General features: G+C 28.8%; 1 protein-coding gene across 12 annotated transcripts; it reads right to left on the reverse strand.

Annotated features, from left to right (window-relative positions):
* Window positions 1-230: 230 nt before the first annotated feature.
* Window positions 231-7,203, reverse strand: LOC107893118 (MLO-like protein 1). 12 transcript variants are annotated; one of them, XM_041085457.1, is made up of 16 exons: window positions 6,882-7,141; window positions 6,481-6,527; window positions 6,065-6,402; window positions 5,392-5,636; window positions 5,038-5,154; window positions 4,857-4,917; window positions 4,549-4,643; window positions 3,723-3,797; window positions 3,542-3,630; window positions 3,370-3,419; window positions 2,839-2,879; window positions 2,066-2,275; window positions 1,910-1,977; window positions 1,751-1,811; window positions 1,397-1,665; window positions 231-649 (listed from the first exon to the last, which is right to left on the reverse strand). In XM_041085457.1, exons 3-15 carry the CDS (start codon window positions 6,246-6,248, stop codon window positions 1,444-1,446), a joined length of 1,518 nt encoding a protein of 505 aa, XP_040941391.1. In that variant the 5' UTR covers window positions 6,249-6,402; window positions 6,481-6,527; window positions 6,882-7,141; the 3' UTR covers window positions 231-649; window positions 1,397-1,443. The 12 variants fall into 12 exon arrangements, with proteins under 12 accessions (XP_040941391.1, XP_040941396.1, XP_040941392.1 ...); XM_041085462.1 differs by having other exon boundaries at window positions 6,782-7,064; XM_041085458.1 differs by having other exon boundaries at window positions 6,065-6,527.
* Between the last annotated feature and the right edge of the window lie 10,286 nt (window positions 7,204-17,489).

Below are 17,489 nucleotides of genomic sequence, written 5' to 3' on the forward strand. Positions count from 1 at the left end.
TCAATTCTAACCAACAAATGCACAATCAAAATTTATTTAAGTTAGATTGCATGCCTACAGTACACAAATAATCATGCAATCGTCACAAATATTAGAAATAAATCGATTGACTTATTAAATAATTGACAAACCAATTATTCTAAGCTATCAAATATTGCCCACATATTTAACAAACTTGAAAATTGTAATTAAACCGAAAGAAATGCAAATACCAAAGAACAAGAAAAAAATTAAGAGTAATTCGATCTCACAAAATAAAATCAAACTTCGAACAAGTGGAATATAAATTGAGAACAGAGATGATTTATCTCTCTTCTAACATCCTATTTATAGAGTTGTGTAATTTTAATTGACTTCAAACTAGGGTTACAAACCTGATTTAGACTTGAAAAGATGAAAGTAGCCATGCATCTCGGTTTTTAAAAACAGCAAACAAACCCACAAGATATGGATAGCGGGGCCGCAACTTGGTGAAACGACGCTGTGGCGCAAAGCTCGGGGCATTTGCTACTGAGCTGGGGCACCAACTTGCTACATTGGGCCAGCGTCGCAGCATTTGGTTGCGAGGTCACAACCCACTCGACTTTGCTTGGGCCCTCTTTTAAGATGCTCCTTCCATCCTCGAGGACTTGCGACATTGTATTCCAAGCTTGTATGCAATTAATTTAAATCACAGAAACACTCAAAATAATCACTTGTAACTAAACAACATAAAATCAAATTAAAAATAAAGAAACATAGTAAAGCATGCATAAACAACACTAAATGCACAAACGAAACTAAAATACGATATTTCACTCATAAAATAATAAAAAATAATAATAGGGTTCGAAACATAAGAAATATGACTCGTTATCACATGTTTTGAATTCAATTTTGAGATGCTGATTAATTATTCTCATATTGGTTCTTTATATATCGTGTAGACTTGGAAACTTTGTGTTGAAGCGTGGCGTTGGAATTCAAGTCTAATTTATTTTGAGACTTCTCGTGTATCTTATTTAAGCAATAATCCAATAGTTATATGATATGATTATGATTGTGTAAACATTTATGCATAGGAGTTTGCATCATTAAGGAATTCTTACCTTTATCAATTGAAATTACCAATCTTGTCCCTGTGAGTTTTTCTTTTTTCTTTTCTTTTTTCCTTTTTTTTTTTTTTTTGGAGGGGATGTGTGTTGTTTAGATAAACATTGCAGTAAGCAGTACAACTGTTTTCAAACTTGACTTGTTCACCAAGCTATCTTTTTAGTAGAAAACAAATTTTTCCTGTACTGATGACCATTTCATTCTAAATCTGATACCCACAATATACTAAAAAACCAAGCAACGCAAAGCAAACCACTGGTGCGAATCTAGGTACATCCGATATAAACATAACAAATGCTATTACCTAATAAATAATTTCTGAAGTATGGCTCCACTGCCTCTCAGCACCGCTCAGTATGTACCGTGTGAAGGATGAATCTCCTCAGGAGCAGATGCATTGCGCAACACTCTCCCCATCTGAATTGCAGCCGAAGGGTTTTGCTCAGAGTTTTCTTGAGCTGCAGACCCAGTAGCAGCTTTTAAGCCTTTCTTTTTCTTCACCTTCTGTGCCCAACCAACAAGACCTACTTGCACATGCTCATCGAATATCGACTTCTTAAACGAGCTTCCCATCTTCAATTCAGTAGGAAAAAAAAGATGTGTAAATCGGAGTTCGGGATATGGAATTGGAGTTTATGGTCTAAGAAACTCAACTAACCTGTGTGACAATAGCATAAAGTGGCAAGGTGCTATAACTGCAAAGTACCTGAATGAAAACCCTGAAGTAACCAACAGAAGAAAACAAGTCAGCAATTTAGTAGAGAATGAAAAATTTTAAAGTCACAATAACGTAAACCAAATGGTCATTGATTATTACCCTATAACGAGCCTAGGAACGATATAACGAACTTGACCCATGATGCAGGAGTCGAAGCCAAATTGAACCTGCAGATGATGAAGAATGTGTTTTTATGTCATCCCATTCACTATGAGGTCCGTACGGAAAAATAGTGAACTAAAATAGAGGCTTTACCCAAATCCAGAAGAAAAAAGCAATCTCAAAAGCATTTTGGAAGAGGATAAAATGGATCAAGAAGAGGACAATACGAGGCCTGTTGAACCAAAAGTGATCATCCGATGGTTGAACCACTAATTCCCCCTCAATGGCTACATGTTTCTCAGCAACCTCATGAGCCAATTGAGTAATCACATGCTCGAGCTTGGTGCCCACAGCAAGTAGAAGCTGGAAAACAAATGAATTAAGTAAAAGAACAGAATGCAACCAAAGGAACTTATTGATGTTGATGAATATATCCCGAGTTTCAACGGTTTCCTTTCCAATAGATCAATTAGTGGCACTGTTACCAGTATTGATCTTTATTTATAGGATAAGACTATCATTCCGTTGATCGGTTATGTCACTAGGACTCTTCATTTTCCCTGAAGTACCAATTCCGGAACTAGTGTCCAAAACATATTCGAACATGGTACAGGGATATATATGCCAGTATATCCATTACTCACCCCCAAGTCCAGTTAACATAATTAAGTAAAATAATATAAAATAAAATAAATTGAAGTATAAACTTGTCGGGCATATGCCAGTATCAAATACTCACCCAAGTCCACGTAACATAATTAATCAGTTTATCAAAGATTCAATAAATATGGAGTAGATTAGTCCATGCAATTATCTCTTCAATCTGGAATTGGTTCATAACGATTAGTTCTAATTGAGTACATGGATGTGTGTTTATTTTTGGGCATATGTATGTGTCTGTAAGAAACTGTAATAAAGATACTCACAATGAAAGGAATGAAAGCAATCCAGAAATAAGTATGCCAGCCTGCAGAAGAAAATTGAGAAAATGTCATCATTTACACAGTACATTAATGCTAGGAAGTAATCCCGATAAAAGCATCTATTACATGCCATAGGAGCAAAAAGTAAAAATATAAAAAAGGTTCATATTATATGACTACAGTAATAGATTTTTCATCTGGTACAAACAAGGCTGCAGCTTGGGGTAGGGAAAGGGTTGTAGATGCTGAGATTAGAACCCTATAACTACTGAATGCCACCTTCTAGGGGTTGCGACGTGAACCAATTGGGCTAAGCCTCAACTCCAATGAAGCTCTATTTTTAACACCAGAAAACATAGTTTTAATGGAGTCCTATATTAAATAGTTACGAGTGCTATGAGCTGGTGAAAAACAATCATCCCATTTTGATATACTAAAAATAATCAACACCTGAAGAAAAACTTTGACAAAATTGTGAAAGCAATTGAACATCAAAAAATGATAATGCTAACAATGGTCAGTGGTCTTACATACCATTAACATTCAGCAACAAGAAGATGACCACAAAAACCCAGAGATACCAACTGCAAACAAACAAATAAAACAACAAATCAAAATGAATCAGCAAAGTAAGCATGATTTGATGTCGGAACATGTGCAAGAAATATGAGACAAATATTCACAAACAATCTCATATATCACTCGCCTTATTCCAACAACTTGCTTAAAATCATCTTCCAAGGCACGGATCATGTATCTGTGAAAATTAAACTTGGGATTCCCCCTGCAATGTGTCTGCAATACAAATAATAAGCACTTGGTCATTGGCTATTGGAATGACATTACAACCATAACAAAGTTCTTCAACCTTTCCACAGAAAACTTACCATGATGAAACCTAGCCTTAGTGTCACATAATCTGATTTGGTCACTGATGCATAGAATTGCTTAAAAAAAGAATGCTGTAAGAAAACAAAGGGACAATTAAGAAGGTTAGAGTCATGATTAGCAAAAGCATAAAAACTTCTGCAAATAAAAGGAATGTTCGAGGTTCAATTAGGATTGTTTCGTATCGAATGTCTTATAGTGATCAAGATACCTGTACGAATTAAAGTCCTTTATTCTGTCAAGGTAAGTAATAAGGGCAGGGGGAAAGATATCGATTGTAAGCACCCATTTTAACTATGGCAATAGCTCTTGTTCCCCATCTTACGAGGCACATAATCACTTTTTATTATACTACAGTAGTTTCTTCCATTTTTTCCAATTCCAAGTTAGACATATCTTATGGAAAACAATCCCTCCATTCACCATTGAAGGCAGATGATAGGATCAAACATAACAAGAGGCACAAATAAGTGCAAGCATATGCAAGTACACATTTAACTAATAAAGCATGCCACGTTACCAACAATGGCAAGCAAAAAAGCTGCCCTATCCTCGATTAGTATTTAAAAGACTATCCATCGTAACTCCTAAGACCAACAAGACAAATTCTAACTCCATCCACAAAAACAAAACATTGCCATAAACACAGATATGCGTATTTCTCATGTATAAAGCAATTTCAAGGACTACTATTATGCATGTGTTTCATGCCAATTCCGACATATGACAGGCAAGGGAAACAGGTTGGCAAAAAGAGAAGAATAATTCAATTGTTGTAGATGTGAATGGAAAAAAGATAGTATCATAAATGAAATAGAAGCTTACCACCCATCCTAGCAGAATTGAATTTTTACCAAGACCCTGAAAATGCTCTTGGATAAAAGCATGCTGCTGCACATGAGTGACTTTTTTCTTCAGCACTGCACTAACACAGTACACAAGTTAGAAGCATCAAGAAAAGGTAAAGAAAAGCAGACTCTTTGTGGGAAGCCCTATTTTGGCCCAAGGAGATTGCACTGGAGTAGGGAAGGGGATGGGTCAATCAGCCATATCAGTTCCTAGTAAGTCAATTTCTTAACTACAAAAAACCTTACTGCAGCAAAGACATATACTGCATAGTCCTTAGTCCTTACCTTGCTCTGAATCATAATTCTTCTCTGCAATTGAATCTTCCCACCTCTTCCATTCACGTATCTACTTAAAAGGAAAAGAAAAAAAAAATCTTTTTAGGAGAAGCTGAGAATAAACAAATAGCTAAACCACAACTAGAATAAAGTTGAAGAAGAAGCAAATGAACCATATTAGACAGCTTACCTTTAGCCCTCCAAAAGAAACTGTGAGAACACAGAATGTTACATGAACAATGGCCAGGACAAAGATAAAAATATGCAGTTGATGCAGCGCTTCAACAGACAACAAAGGTACCTTACCCTGAAGCACAAAAGTACAGAAACAATAAGTACATTAATCAAACAGTTTGTCATTTTTAATTGAAAAATTGAGCCAAAACCTGCAGAAGTGTCTTTAAATAAGATGCATAGGACCCTATTCGTTACTCTCATCACCGATTCCTTTCTTAAAATGAAAAAGATAAACCAATTCTTTGCTTTTCATTATAGCATAAGTGACAATAACATCCATTGATTAGGTGATGGATAAATATGCTACCTTCTTAGCACAGTATCCCGTGGAAGGGGTCTCAGCCAGTAGGTGCCTGGTTCCACCAGACAGGGTTAAAGCAAAATACTTCTGAAAATGTGATGTCGTATGATTGGAGCCCTCCCCGGTTTCTTTATTGTCTTCCCTTTTACAAGGAAGCATGCTAGTTAATACGTCACTTGATACACAGATTTTAGAAATTGCATTCTGAAATACTGTCAGCAATAATGATATAAACCCCAAGAGCATCAACTCTGCCAAAAGAAACCGACATCTAAATGTTACAATTTGTAAAATAGCAAAAGAATTTCCCAATAGAAACATATAAAAAAACCATTCTTTCTACGTAAACTTCAAAAAGATATGCAAATTTCGCATCCTTCAACATATAATCAAAAAGAAAAAAGCGTAATATTTAACTGTTTTTTACTTGTTCAAAACATCATTTTTTTTCTGTCTTAATTCCTTCTCCAATGGAGAGATACAGAAAAGAGCTTCTCCTATAAACCAAAAATGCAATTTACCACTTTTAACTTTCCTCCTTCGGGAACACATAAAAGACAGAGAAAAGATTGTCTTTTATGAAAAAACAGACTTTTTTTTACAAGCCTTCCCTTTAACACTTCCAATCAAATTTAACATCAAAATATGAAAAATTAGAGAGAAAAGGGAGATGGGTTACCCTCTTTAACTTTCAAAAGAGCCTCAAAGAGTGGTTTCTGTTGTTTTCTCTTCAAAACATTCCCAACAACATGAAGCAAACGTTCCATAGCCAAAGAAATGGCAACAATCACAGTACAAATTGCTGCAACAATCCATGTTGGCGTATGCTCTAATGTTACCCCTTCTTCCGCTCCACCACTCATTTCTCTCCAAAGTTTCTTCCTTTTTGCCTTTCTTCTCTTTTCTTCTCAAACTATAACTGTTTTCGGTCTAGTTCTCGGTTCTTAGGGAAAAAATAAACCCCAATGGCCAATTCCAATCTTCTTGACTTAAATTATCTGCAAAATTTTTGGTCTTCTGCAAAGTGTTCGAACAAATGTCTCACTCAGCCCTTGAAACCATATATCTAGTTCATGTTCATAGTCTCGTGATTACCTTTAGCACAGCATAGTCTCATGATTACCTTTAGCACAGATGAATAGCTGAAAATCCCCCAAGTTAGATTCAACAAAAGAGAAACTAAAAGTTGCATATACATCATAATCAAAAGTATCAAAAGTTTAGAAAGTGTCCTATCATGGAGATCAGTTCAGATAGAGATGAACTAAAACAAGCACTGAAGTAAAACTCCATGATAGCCCACAGAAATAAATAAAAAAGAGATTTGGAAAAAGAAGTTAATGGAAACTAAAAAAGATGCATCAAAAAGAGCTGGAAATTACAAGAAAGTACCAACCAAAAGGGGAAAAGGGGAGGGGAAAAGTTGAAAATTGAAGACCACTGAGACAGAGAATGTGAAGAGTGAAGAGTGAAGAGTGAAGAGTAGGGTTCTTCACCTGATGGAGACATGAACTTGACTTCCACTATATGCAAACAACAAGATGATGACGACGACGATGATATCCGTAGAGAAAAGAGCTCAGGCCACAAAAGTCACGATTAAAGAGTACGATTTTGTTCGAATGAGACACCATGAAAGCTCAAACAGACATACGGTCCTCAGTTACTGTGCAAAAGATACCCAAAAGTCCAGTTCTTTATAATAATAGACCTTGTAATACACCTGTGCAAGTCGCCCAGCCCGGTAAATCCGTTCCGACTAGAGTCGGGTAGTTCGCTCGGCTCGGTAAGTTTATTCAATTTCAATCGAGTTTGGATAATAATTTTTTTATTTCGATTTATCAAATTCAACCTGAATTTAATTTTAATGATAAAAAATATTTTTAAATTTAAATTTAATTACAAGATATATAAAAATATTAAGTAAAATATAATTTTAATATTATATTATATTTTAAATAGTAAAATGAATTTTATGTGATCAGTCCGAAAACAGATTTGAATTTAAAAAAAAAAAAATTGGACCTCGACCTGAATAGACCAGCGCATGAATTATACATAAGTTACTTTTAAAATATTTTAGTTTTTATTCATTAAGTGACTATATTGCTTTATTTTTTTTAATTAGTTTTTACTTTTTAATATAAATTTTATGCTTTGGCAAATAATGGTATTTCTAAAAAGATGGGATAATGTTATAGGCAAAAATCAGAAATATAAATATTTATTTTAGTAGGTAATTGGTTAAATTTTGAAAAATGAATATTTTATAGAACATTATTATATAAATTATTAAAACACATATTATTCTTATTTAATTTTATGTTTTTTAATTCTTTTTATTAATTGAGCTAATCTCACTTAATGCATAAGTAATGATATCAAACTTAGTAATTTTATAAATAGTATAAATCTATATAGAAACACTGATCATGTTTAGATTTTTCTAGAGAAATAATATTTTTTTAATTTCACATGTACAATTAATTTTGTTAGTAAATTATTTTTATATTAGGTAAATTATATTTTTAGTCATTCAATTATGTCAAGGGTTTTTTAGTTATTTAATTATTTGATCTTTTTTTATTTTTAGTCACCAACTATTAAATGACTAATGGAAAGATGAGGTCACGGTTTTTAAAATTAACATAATAGTAATTTTAATCCTCAATATTTATGCATTATATCAATTTAGTCTTAATTCTAAAAAAATTTAACGTCAACATTTACATATTGTGTAATATAATCTTCTTTTCAATTTTGTTATTCTTTTGTAACTCTTTCAACTAAAAAGTTAAAAGCACAAATCTATAAACTAAATTTGATTGAAAATATACAAAAAATAGAAACTCTCAAAAATTCAAGATAATAATTTTTATCTTTTTTTTATTTTTTTTAAAATTAACCCTCAATGTCATAAATAAAAGTAAAACTACAAAAAAATATTAAATTACACAATGTGTAAATTTTGAAAGTTTTTTTTAATCAAAACTAAATTCACATAATGTATAAAAATTAAAAGTTAAAGCTGCTCTTATACCAATTTTAGAAACTATTAGGTTATCTTTCTATTAGTAATTTAACGGCTAATAACTAAAAAAAAAGAATTCTAAAATAAGAAAAAGATCAAACAGTTGAATGATTATTTTGTAAATTTTCATAAATAAATACCAAAAAAGAAATTTACAAATATCAATATAATTTACACTTTTATATATTGAGATATAATCAAAATTTTGAGAGTGATTTTAAATTTATTTATAAGATCAAAAATATATATTATCATTTTAGACACAGATTCAATTATTATAAATGAAAATAAATATTCAAACTAGTGTGCTATGCATGTGCATGAATTTATTATAGGGAATTATGAACTTAACTGGGGACGGAAAAGGAATAAAAAACGTGCAAAAATGGTGGGGTATTTCATACTTTTTTTTTTTCTAAATGAGGTATTTGTCTTTTTTTAATTTAATATTTTTGAGTTTTATTTTAAATTTTTGTTTTATTGAAAAGATAATCCCAAATTAACAACCTATGAATAGGACTTATGTGGCCGAATTTTTTTTAGTTTTATTGCAAAGATAACAAAGAAAATTTATATTATTTTATTATTTTTTGGTACAATTGAGATTTAAATCTGAATTATGTTTTAAAAAGATAAATATTCAACCAATAATAATATATCATTTTAATACGCTATAAATGTATGTAAAAGACTATGTATTCAACTAAATTAATAATTCGTGTCATATAAATTTTAATAACTCCTTTATGTGCCATAGTTTTATTTTATAATATTTATATTAAATAAAACTTCATATAATTTATCATAGGTTAAACTATATTCATAGTCACTTTTATTTATCTCAAATTATAGTTTAGTTATTTATATTTGAAATGTTACATTTTATTCACTTACGTTATCGTGTTGTAATATTTTAATCACTTAGTCGTTAATTGTTATTAACAGTGTAATAGTAAGCTGACGTAGCACGTTAAATCATTATTTCAAATAAAAATTTTAGGTTAAATTATACAATTAATCCCAAATTTTTTTCGTTTTGAGCAATTTAATTTTTTTATATTCTTTGAACTTTTTTTTTTACATTCTCTTTTGTTTCTCCCTCTATTTTCTTACATTCTCTATTTCTTTTAATGTATCAGGAAGTCGAATTGGTAAAAGAAAGAAGGAAGTGGAAACCCATTATTGCATATAACCAAAACCTATAAACCTATACTATCTACTAACTATCAAAACCCTCCACCAACATCCATCATCTTTATTTTATCCACTAACATCTCCACCACTACCATGACTTCATTTCGAAAATATTGAGTTTGATTAAACTATAAATTATTTAATTAAGAAATTATTTAATAAATAATAATAACCTTGAAACTTATAGGTCAGTATACTGACCCTCCGTTCATCCTTATTGCTCTTAAGAAACCACAAGATCTTATCTTGCAAGCTTGCCTCTAAAAATCGCAAGCGGACTAACATCATCCTTGGTAAACCAAAGGTTGGAAGGAGACTTTTTCCAGCTTTACAGGACATCCAAGAAATCCTAAACTCAATCAAGACTGTCCAATATAACAACAACAATCAACAACTCGGAAAGAAAACAAGAAACTGATTGTGTGCCTCAATGAATAATACTTATTTCTCATGCCCATAATCTTTCTTTGCTCGTCATATTTGCTATGTACCAAAAAAAAAATTTAGACGTTTTTTTTTAAGCTCCTAAGCCATTCAAAATATTCAAACTCAACTAATTAAATATCTCAAAGTTAAAACTTAGGGTAAATTGCATAATTGGCCCCTCAATGATAAGTGCTAAAAGTAATATATTTTAATCTCATTCTTAATGCATTATTGGGTGATTATTCAATATTAATTGTGAATTTTATGCTCTTAATCCTTTAAATTCATGTTTTTATGCTTAATAGAGCATTTGGGAGCAAAATGAGTGAAAAAATGAGCGAAAATAAAAAAAAATCAAAGTAAGTTATAAGAGCCACACGAGCTGACCCCTTCCACACAGCTGTGTGAGCCACAGGGGATGCCATACAGTCATGTGGCAAGTCGTGTTGATTTTGCAAATTTGTACCCTAAACTGTGGGAAATCACATTTTTGAGGTTTTTCGGGCATTCTAAGACGTATATATGACAAAAATAAGAAAATAGAGAGAGTCGTCATAGAGTACTCTAGAAATAACTCGAAAAACACCATTGAAGCCAATTCTAAAGTAGGTTTTCGTCAAGATTGAAGACTCCTATTTGATTTCTTAAGAGGTTATCATGAGTTTCTTTATTTCTTTTGGTTAAACTGTGTTTTGGATGTTTTTATTTTCAAGTATGAACTAATTTTCTAAATACCTAGGGGAGATAAACCCTACGATGAATTTTTTCTTTTGATTTCTACTTTACGCAATAAATACTTAGATCTTATTTTCAATTATGTGTGCTTAATTCTTGATTTGATATTTCTAGATTATTGATCCATGTTTGATGTGCTTAAATTAGAGGAGGAACATACCCTGTTTAAGAGTAGATTTGCGTAATTGAGTGGAGTTGCATGCAATCTTAGAAATAGGACTACATAAATCTACCAGATTAGAGTCAAATCTAATAGGGGAATCTATAGCATGAGTTAATGCGATAATAGAGGTTTTAATTAGAAAGAAATTTCAATTAATCAACCTAGAATTAGTTGCTCTTACTCTCAAAAGAGATATTAGCATAGTTTAGGGGTTTTTACGAATTAAGATACTAAGTAAAGAAATTGTGTAATTTAGATTGATAGTGGCAGATAAAGTCTATGTGGATTTTTTCCTGAATATTGTTTCGCTTTTTGTTGCTAATAGGTTTTCATATTTTGTTCTTTGTTTTGTTTGTAAGTTAATTAATTTAGTTAATTTTAGTTTTTAATCAATTATTCGAATTATTCAGTTAAATAATAGAAAGATAGTAATTACTAGTACTTTTAGTTTTCGTGAGAATGATATATTTGTTCGCCGTAGCTATACTATTAATTGATAGGGGCACTTGCATTAGCCAAATTTTTAGTTAGTTTCGTGGACAACACTCAATTATACTTAAGTTTTTGTTTTTTCATCAATTTTCAAAATATTCCAATTAGTCACCCAACAATTTGGGATTATATTTTTTGGTCACCCAACTAAATGGTTAACAAAAGGATAATGTGGCTGGTTTTTTTTTTTAAATTGACATAATAATAAATGTAGCCCTTATCATTTAGAGATTATGTCAATTTAGTTTTAATTTTATAAACTTTAGCCTTCAATGCTTACAAATTGTGTCAATTTAATCATAATTCTAAAAAATTTTAAAATTTTTAAAAATAATTTTTAAAAATGTTATAAATTAGAAAAACATAAAAATTATAAAACATTAAAAATACATTAAAAATTTGACATTTTAAATATTTTGAAATAGAGCAAAAGAAAATGAGGTTTAATGGAAGAATAATATACAAGAGGCAACAAGTCCTAGTCAACTAATATTTGTAATCTTCAAGTTTATTTCTTTAAAGTTTGCTCTTTGCTTTGAACTTGTTTGATTTAGCTCCTTGCAGGGGCAACACTAAGAGGATTGGTAGGGTTAGTTCCCTCCTAAAATGGAAAATTAAATTATACCATTTCCTTTATATTCTATAAAATCATAAATTAGTAAATAATTAAATTACACTTTAGCCTAAAAAAATGATAAAATTATAATCTAATCCTTTAAAAATTACAAAGATATAAATTAATACAACAACGAAATTACATTTTAGCTATCATAAATAACTCAATTTCAACCCCAAAAATAATTTATGGCTTCACTATTCTTGGACCTTTCCCCCTCCTCTTCCCCTTTAAGGTAAGAATAAATGTGGTTCATTGTCCTTTTTATTTTTTTTTGGTCGAAACTAAGGCATCCACCACCGGGTAATGGCGACTAAGCCCTTGCTACAAGGGCTTTCCAAAGAGGTAAACGAATAGCCATGAAATATGTTGTACTCTCATGGTCAAGAATCAAACTCTCAACCTCATGGTTAAAGGATAAAGTGAACAACTATCACACCGCACCTCATGGTTATGTTGTTCATTCTCTATTTGATTAGAGAAATAATTTTCTAGTTGCTACCTAAGTGTAGGCTTAAGTTGCTGAAAATGCATTTTATAGATTTGATATGTGAAATTGTTTTGCTTTTATTATTATATTTTGGGTAAACTACGCAATGATCACCTAAGTTTTAATTTGTTCTTATTTTGGTTACCGATTTTTTTGTTAAATTACTGTCGTTAGATCAATTGCAATTTGATATGCCAAACGGAATGTTTATGTGATTTTCTTTTGATTAATATAATAAAAAATTTAGTCATTAACATTTTGCAAATTCTGTTAATTTAATTTAGTAATTGCAATTGATTTAATGAGAGTGATTAAATTAACAAAAAATTAATTTAAAAATATAAACATGTTGAAAAATGGTTCACAATCTAAGTAGTTTACCCTTATAAGTGTAGTTTAAATTTCTAAGTGGTTGATCATCTTTCTGAAATTACTTAAGGTTAGGTTTGTAAGTTTTGCCTTCCAAAAATTGTTAATGTTTCGTGATGCCGTATCTTGATTTCTATAAATGCCTACAAATTCCATAAACGTAATTTCTTTTATATTGCTTTTGAATTTGTTTTATAATATTTAATACATTTTATGAATTTTTAATTTATTATATATTTTTTTGGAAGATTTAATGTGTGTTTTTTAAAATTTTTAAAATTTATGATTTAGTAAAAAATAAGCTCACATAATGTATAAACGTTATGAATTTAAATTTTAGAATTAAGATCAAAAGATATAATCTTTAAATATTAAAGGTTAATTTTATTATTATATAAATTAAAAACCGAAATGTCATCCTTCCATTACTTATTTAACAGTTAAGTGTCCAAAAAAAACCATAATCTTGAATAATTGAATCATCTAATTGTAATTTTTTTAAATTTAAATCACTAAAATAAAAATTTAGATGTATAATTAAATGAATAATACATAGTTTACTCTAAAACTTAACTCGGTAATATACAATTAATTAAAATGGAATAACGAATCTAGTTAATGGCCGACAGATCAAATGTTAATGGAAGACAGATCAACAAAAGTGACAGCTTCCTTTGTTATTTTTAATATAATTTTACTTTGTTATTTTCGTAAACGACAAAATTAAAATAAATATAATTTAAATCCATATTAAAATTTTCACTCATTCTTTAATTTGAAAAACACTCACTTACCCCTTAAAATTGAATTAAAAGAAATACATTAATCCCTAAATTTTATTTACTAAAAATTATATAAAAATATTATTTTATCCTTTATTAATTTATTTGTTTTCTATATTTAATTTATATATTCAATAATTTTTAATTAAAATAATAAAAATCTAATTATTTATAAAAATATTTCAATTATTATTAAATTAAATTATAAACTATATTACATTCAAATATAATTTTGTGTCAAACATAATGTAATTTTCAATTAGATAAAAATATGTTACAAGTCTTTGTATTCTTTGTAAATTTGAAATTTAGTCTTTGTGATTTTATTTCTAGGAATTTAGTCCCTCATAATTTTATCAAAATTTCAAGATAGATTCTTGAAAATAAGAAATTTATAAAATCAATGTCATATATATTTGTAGTTCCCACCAAAGTCTTGACTTAGAACCTAATAATGTTGTATTGAAACTTGAAAAAGAATAATTGAAATTAACTACAATTTGTTATCATGAAATTTTGATAAAATATAAGGGACTATTCACGATATTTTACCATTCTTCATTTGAGGGAAAAAATTATAAGGAAGTCGGCAGGTAAGGGTTGTTAAATAATTTCCTTGTTTCATATATGGATAAAAAAGCCAGACAAAAAAGAAGAAGAAGAGATTTACCATTTTTCAATAAGGTAAATGAAGTTGGGAAGGGAAAAGTCAAAGTAGGAGGCCTACATTGATTTTTTTTTAAATTCTTTTCTGCTTTATACCTTTTTTTGGTATTTCTTTCCCTTTTAGGAACATTTTCTATTTTCACTTTGGGGAATAATTTTTATTTTTTACATTTTATTGTATAATATATTCACGGGATATATAATTTATACATTGGCAAATTACACATTAACATCTTATTAAAAACCTTAAAAGATATATAAATAATTAAAATTTAAGTTAATTGCACTAGACATCCTTAAATTATTATCTTTATTTTAAATTAATCTTTAAATTTTAAAATATTTTAATTATATCCTAAATTATTAATATTATAACAATTAATCTTATTATTAAAATCATTAATTTAAGAAATATCAAATCTTATTTTAAAGAGGGAAGGAAATTATTTATATAATGCATGGCAGTTGTAGAGCCCAGATAATAATGCCATATGTAATCAAAGCAAAAGAAATAATTAAATTAAATTAAATTAAATAAAGCAAATTACTATAATTACTAATTAAATATTAAAAGTAACTGTGTACGTTCTCTCACCACAAATCTTTTTAAAACTAACAACTTTTTACATTTCACCAACTATTTTATTCACATATTGTAAAATTATAATAAAAAAAAGTGTTCAGTTTTTTTTGTTAAATTAAAAATGGTATATTATTAATTAAAATCACCAGTGATTTAACACATTAGTGAATATGATACAACGTATAAGAGGAGAGGGACCCTCCTCGAGCTACACATGGTTTTAGTTTTATTTGTTTTTAATGCAATTTGTTCTCAGTTTATTTTTTTCGTAATAACATGTTGAATAGGCAATTCTTTAACAACTGTACATTGTTCAACTCTATACTAATCAACATAATTAAATCATTCTTTTAACTATCATCAAGTCTATAAGTATTTTCTTTTTAAAAATATTTAAAATTATTAGACAATCATAAATTTAAATGAATTGTCAATGAGATTCTGATTGTGTTAATAAAAATTAAACTTTTAACATTTTAAGTGTTTAAAGTTTAAATTTCATTGTGAATAAATTATGTATGTCTTCTACAAATATAATTTGAGTTTTTGATGTTTATAATATTAAATTCTAAATGAAAAAAATTCAAGGAAATTTAGGTAAATAATATATTTATATGTGGTTATTATTAGTTAGGGTTTTAAGATTAAGAGTAGACTAAAGAAATTGAATAAAAATGAATGTAACATGTGATGGATAAAATAATTAAGTTTTAGAGATGTAGGTATATTTAAATTGTTATATAAAGTAAACATAATCAAAACTAAGTTATTACTGTAGAATAAGATAATTTTATAAAATTGACTTGATAAAATATTTTTATAGAAGATTGAGTAAGCGGCTCCATGTGTTAATTTTTCTATCACGTTATAACAAACTAAAATAGTTTGATTTTCAGTATAGTTGACACCATTGCTTTTATAATAATTAGGAAGATGTGAGTTTAAATTACATATTTAAATATACTTTTTTCCTCTTTTAAAGATTAGAGAAAAATCATAGATAAAAATAAGTATTATATAAAAAATAAACAAAATAAAATAAATATATCAATTTACTCTCATAAAATTACTATTAAAAAACAAAAGCTTTCATGTGGACTGGTTTAGTCTCGTTGGTATCGTTACCGTTCCTAATGTAGGAGGATATTAGTTTGAGCATGGTGAAGCGTATTTATCCTCTTATTTAAGGATATAAAAGATATATATTATAAATAATTCTAGGCATTGTATAAAAAAAACAAAAACTATATAATTCTGAATACTTAAATCAATAATTTAATATTTTATTAAGGGAGTATAAAATTGTTAATTTGAAGATTCGTTATTCTTGAATATATGTATAAAAAATAATTTATTTAAATAAATTTTGAAATAAAAAATATATATATAGAGAGGTTGATAAATTTGTTCTAGATTTATTGTTGCTTTCATGTAATTGCCGTGATTCCAGCTCCATGTGAGGCGTGATGGTTGGGAAACTAATCTTAGATTCAAATTCCAACATGAATTCGATCTGTTTCGTATATGGATCAACCTTAAGTTTGAACTCATTTAACTCCTTTTAAATTTATAATATACATCTTTTAGTTTATATCATAAAAAAATTAAATATATTATATTATAATGTGAACAATAAAACATAGGTTAATTTCTAAGTGTACTTAATATGGCATTTTTAATCTCTATTTTTAATTCCTCGATTAGCTCATGTAACTTTCAAATTATTTATTATGAAATTTTTTTGGTACATATATTTTTTTATTTAAAAATTAAGTATAATCATAAATTTAATCCTCTAATATTTTTTTTTCATAAATTGAACAACTTCAATTACAAATTGATAAAACTGTTAAAAAATTACACTAGATATTGACATAATGGTTTACATGTATTTTTATAGCTAACATGACATTATTTTAATATAATAGTGCCACGTCAGATATGAATTCATCAACTAGGATGCCATGTCAGCGTCTGTTACAATTTCTAATTGTTTTGTTAAATTGTAAGAGAATTTGAAAACAAATAAAAGGCTAAGTGTCAAATAAAATAAGAAAAAGGGGGCAGATTGACAAATTATAAAAGTTAATGGTTAAATTTGTGATTATGCCTAATTTCTAAATAGAGCATCTAAAGCACTTAAATGAGCAATTGAAGAAGTAGAGAAACCAATTTTGAGGGACTAAATTTATATAAATAAACAAGTATATGGACTATTCTTAAAATTTAACCTAAATGATATATATGGTCTAAATATGGGTCGGGCTTAAACATGTTTGAGTTAATTATTTATAAACATGGGTGAGTTTGACAAAATTTGAGGCTCATATTTTATATTAGATAGGGCATGAACAATTATCTATAATATTGATACCATGTATGAATTAGTCCTAAATCTTGTCCGACCTAACCCATAAATACTTTTAGCACCAACCAAAACCAACCAATTTAAATTGGAATCATTGTGTTTGGCCTATCGGCCATTGAATATTCGCTCCACAGCTCACGTTGTGAGTTCAACTTGTAGGGATTTCCAACTTGTGATGTGTGTGGAGCA

The sequence above is a fragment of the Gossypium hirsutum genome, chromosome A13 (assembly GCF_007990345.1).
Source record: "Gossypium hirsutum isolate 1008001.06 chromosome A13, Gossypium_hirsutum_v2.1, whole genome shotgun sequence".
NCBI lineage: Eukaryota > Viridiplantae > Streptophyta > Magnoliopsida > Malvales > Malvaceae > Gossypium > Gossypium hirsutum.

What these genes read in the sequence shown, in the direction of transcription:
- LOC107893118 (XM_041085457.1), bottom strand. Translation starts at nt 6,248, where the DNA reads ATGAGTGGTGGAGCGGAAGAAGGGGTAACATTAGAGCATACGCCAACA. An exon ending in TTTCTTTTGGAGGGCTAAAG is followed by an intron (nt 4,918 to 5,037) that starts GTAAGCTGTCTA and finishes CCTTTTAAGTAG; the next exon opens with ATACGTGAATGGAAGAGGTG. An exon ending in CTTTTTTCTTCTGGATTTGG is followed by an intron (nt 1,978 to 2,065) that starts GTAAAGCCTCTA and finishes CATCATCTGCAG; the next exon opens with GTTCAATTTGGCTTCGACTC.